The following is a 3,535-nucleotide window of genomic DNA, read 5'->3' as shown; positions in this document are numbered from 1 at the left end:
GTTTTTGATTGATTTTTTTTGATTTAGGGTTTTCTGTTTGGCCGCCTCCCTCTCTAAATTTTGTCCTCTGATTAAGGTTTTTTCCTTCTATTTATCTTCACAGCTAGGGCTTCGGTTTGGTCCCCCAAAGGTTCAATGGAGCAAATTTCCAGAAGCGCTTTTGTGTGCTCAGAATCAATTTCATCTTATTTTATGCTACAATCCGGAAACGGTACTATGAACTCAACCTTTCCCTTTGAGTTTTGTCTTTATCCCGATTTGGGAATTTTTTTGGAATTTCCAACTTTGACTAATTTTGTGTTACTGCAGTGAATTCCTCTAGTAAAAATGAATTTTCTGGTTTCATTGTAGCTTGATGTTCAAATGGTTCCTGTTTCAGAGAAGTAGGTGCTTTGAGTTCCACTACCAAGTTGATGCGCATGAGCCTGTGGATTTGTCAGCTCGATCCCCTGTACTGGTGTAAATGCAAGACTTGAGGTTAAACCAGATGTAGCACCACTGCTACCATAATCCTTTTCCTTAACTTTTTTAGCAACTTTTGCAGCAAGTTTGCTTTGACCTGCTGACACACGAAGCTTGCCACTGCCAGCTTGACCAAGCATTCCATAACCCTCACCAAGACCGTCCCCTAAAGAGCTCTCTTCAGGAATTCCAAATTGCATCCTATTGGCTAACTTCCTCATGTCTGTTATTGCATACTTTTCCTTTTCTTTTTCATACTTTTCATTATAACAGCTTGTCAAATTTACATAAATTTCTCTGTCAGTGGTGTCAATGAGGGCCTTCAAAAAAATACCCACAGGAAGCATGTACTCTCTTCCTTGTATCCAGAAACCAAGCCTTGCACTCCCATTATGAAGGTAATATAATTTTACCGTTAATGAGGTTTGATCAGCTCTTACACACCTTATTACAACTGCTTTATCAGCATATCCTTCCCGCTTTTCACTAAATGAACTTCGTACCGTACTCATTGGATAATTTCGTTTTGGCATAATTATAGGTCGAATATATCTCTCAAGGCCATTCACGATGAAGTAACCGCCCATTTCCGATGCCTCTTCCTTCAATGACACAAGTTTCCGGGGAGAAGCACCTCTCAAGTTGCATCGCTTAAACTTTAGCATTATGGGAAACTGCCCAAAACTAAAACTGTCTTGAACAATAGCAGCATCGCCCTCATATTGAAGACAGACATTTGCTGAAAATCTCCCTGAATATGTGAGTTTTGCCTGTCTGCACTCAAATGGATACAATGCCTGCCGTGTTGAATTTGCTAATCCTTCCTTCTGAGGCGGATGAAGGGCCAGTTTTTCCAACGAAATTATAAGCTTTTTTTGATGTTGAAGGATGAGTAACCACAAAGGATTTGAGGTTGATGCTTTCAATTTAACTTTGGCGTGAGGTCTGCTGCTAATTCCTGTTGTTGCTCTAAAGGTAAGTTTCGCAACATGGTTGGATTTCAGGTTACATTTTAATGACTCGGGTTCATGCAGGTAGGCGAGCTTTGTCCTATCATCCATTTCACACGGTGGTACTTTGGCATCTTTATGATAAATACTGGGAGTATTAACGACAATCATCTTCCCAGAAACCTTCCTGAGCATCTTTTATTAGCCAATAATGAAGTTGACCGGTTTTGTTAACTAGTTCTTGTTTATCATCATCTTCAGGTACTTGTTGTTGGTATCTCCATTCTCAACTTGATTAACAACTGAACTGCCTTTGGCTTTCATAATGTTTGATTTGGTTCTGGATGCAGGATATTGACGGCATGATGTGTCACATGTATGTGGTGTGAGGTTACTGTCACGGTTGTTCTTCCGGCAGGGTCATGGCAGGTTGTATAACGCTAACCAACAGTACCGACGGCTTTGTAATTATCAATGGAGTAGTTGGCGCACCCTTCCAGATCTGGACTTTCAAATTTTTCTGCAATGTCAAAAGGGGTCTTTCCCGCCTTGTTTGTAGCATTGATATTAATACCTTCCGTTGATAACAAGCAGCTGACATTAAGGGGTTCAGTATGGGCTGTTATTCTTCAGACAAATTGGTGGTGATTCTCCACGTACTGAGTACGGCCCTTGTTTGCGGCAATATGCAATGTTGTATTGGAATTTTGTTCTACAACGAAAAATGTAGAATGGTGTATTGTATAGGGTATAGGGTTTTAGGAAGAGGATTTTGTTGTTGGTGAGTTTTGATTTTAAAATGGATTTGGATTATTGGATATTTGACTATAAAAATGGATGTGGATTTTTAGGAATAATCCAATATTAGTTTGAATATCAATTTAATTACTAATAACAAATCAGCAAAAACCAAATTAAAAAACAAATTAATCTATAATTCATTTAAAATTACTTGGATATCAACTCTAACATTCATTTGGAAATTAAAATCGATTAGAGTTTTAATCATTAGTAAAATAAACAATTAAGATTAAATTGACAATTGGAATTAAACTTAATTTGAAATTAAAATCAAATTAAAAAAAAAAAAGTCAAGATATTAAAATCCATTTTATAATCAAAAGCACCATGATCAAAAAACCTAGACAATGACCAATGTGTAACAAAAATATGGATTTGGGAATGAATGTATGCAAATGAACTTTAGGCCATGTGCCAAACAAAATAAAAAATTCAGGACCAAAATCGAGGTATGACACGTATCACACGCTCAAACATATAACAAATTCGCCACCGAACTTTATTTATTCCCGAAGGAAAGGAAAAACATCGATAAAACCCGCGGGAAAGAGATATGTTGGGCAAGGAAGTCGGTTATGCAAGGGGAAGGTATTAGCACCCCAAACATCCATGGTACTCAATGTAAACCATTTTGATTGTTCTCGCTCGAATATGTGTTATATCTAAAGATTACTCATCCAAGAATGGGAAAAATAAAATAAATAGATAAAGTGTTAGGTGAGGATTGGGGCCCTCATGCCTACGTATCTTTATAGTGCAATGAGGAATTCAGAGCTCTGTAGTTCGAAGAACTAGTGGTGAGAGATTAAAAGAATTGTGATAACAATATGGTCTAAACTAAAGAATAATATTTTGAACTCCAACAAGGGTGAAAAGATGAACACAAGAGTAAGGTGTCCCTTACCAGTATGTGGGCTAGCATGGCTGCCGCTATAGGGTAATGTCGAAAATACGAAGAAATAAGTGTTTAAGGGTATGACCCAAACATCTCTTGGTTCACAAGGTGACGCAAGAAAGAGCACAAAGAAGTAGTGCATATGACTCAAAGATAACTAGTATACCACATGGAATGAATGAAGGTAGAATATGAGTGCACCATGGAGATGAACGGAATAAGGTGACCAAAGTCACATAATTGAAGGATTTTATGACAAGTGACTGAAGAAGTATAATTTGCAACCGGAGTTGAAAGTGTATTGGAATACATAGGAGAAATGAGATTTGTTCCATAGAGGGAAACGACGTTAAACGATACGTGGAATAACATGGTTTCCACTATCTGATATTTAGCCAAAAAAGACAAAATTAAATGTTTGGGTATA

At 37.5% G+C, this 3,535-nt stretch overlaps 1 protein-coding gene across 1 annotated transcript; it reads right to left on the bottom strand.

Annotated features, from left to right (window-relative positions):
* Positions 1–333: 333 nt before the first annotated feature.
* On the bottom strand, positions 334–1,378 carry LOC127128025 (DNA-directed RNA polymerase I subunit 2). Its single transcript, XM_051057285.1, has one exon. The coding sequence runs from the start codon at positions 1,125–1,127 to the stop codon at positions 360–362; it is 768 nt and encodes a 255-aa protein (XP_050913242.1). The 5' UTR covers positions 1,128–1,378; the 3' UTR covers positions 334–359.
* Between the last annotated feature and the right edge of the window lie 2,157 nt (positions 1,379–3,535).

Source organism: Lathyrus oleraceus, chromosome 3, assembly GCF_024323335.1.
Source record: "Lathyrus oleraceus cultivar Zhongwan6 chromosome 3, CAAS_Psat_ZW6_1.0, whole genome shotgun sequence".
Taxonomy (NCBI): domain Eukaryota; kingdom Viridiplantae; phylum Streptophyta; class Magnoliopsida; order Fabales; family Fabaceae; genus Lathyrus; species Lathyrus oleraceus.
The sequence above is the reverse complement of the archived record's forward strand: the minus strand, read 5'-3'. Positions and strand labels throughout refer to the sequence as shown.

What these genes read in the sequence shown, in the direction of transcription:
- LOC127128025 (XM_051057285.1), bottom strand. Translation starts at nt 1,127, where the DNA reads ATGCTAAAGTTTAAGCGATGCAACTTGAGAGGTGCTTCTCCCCGGAAA.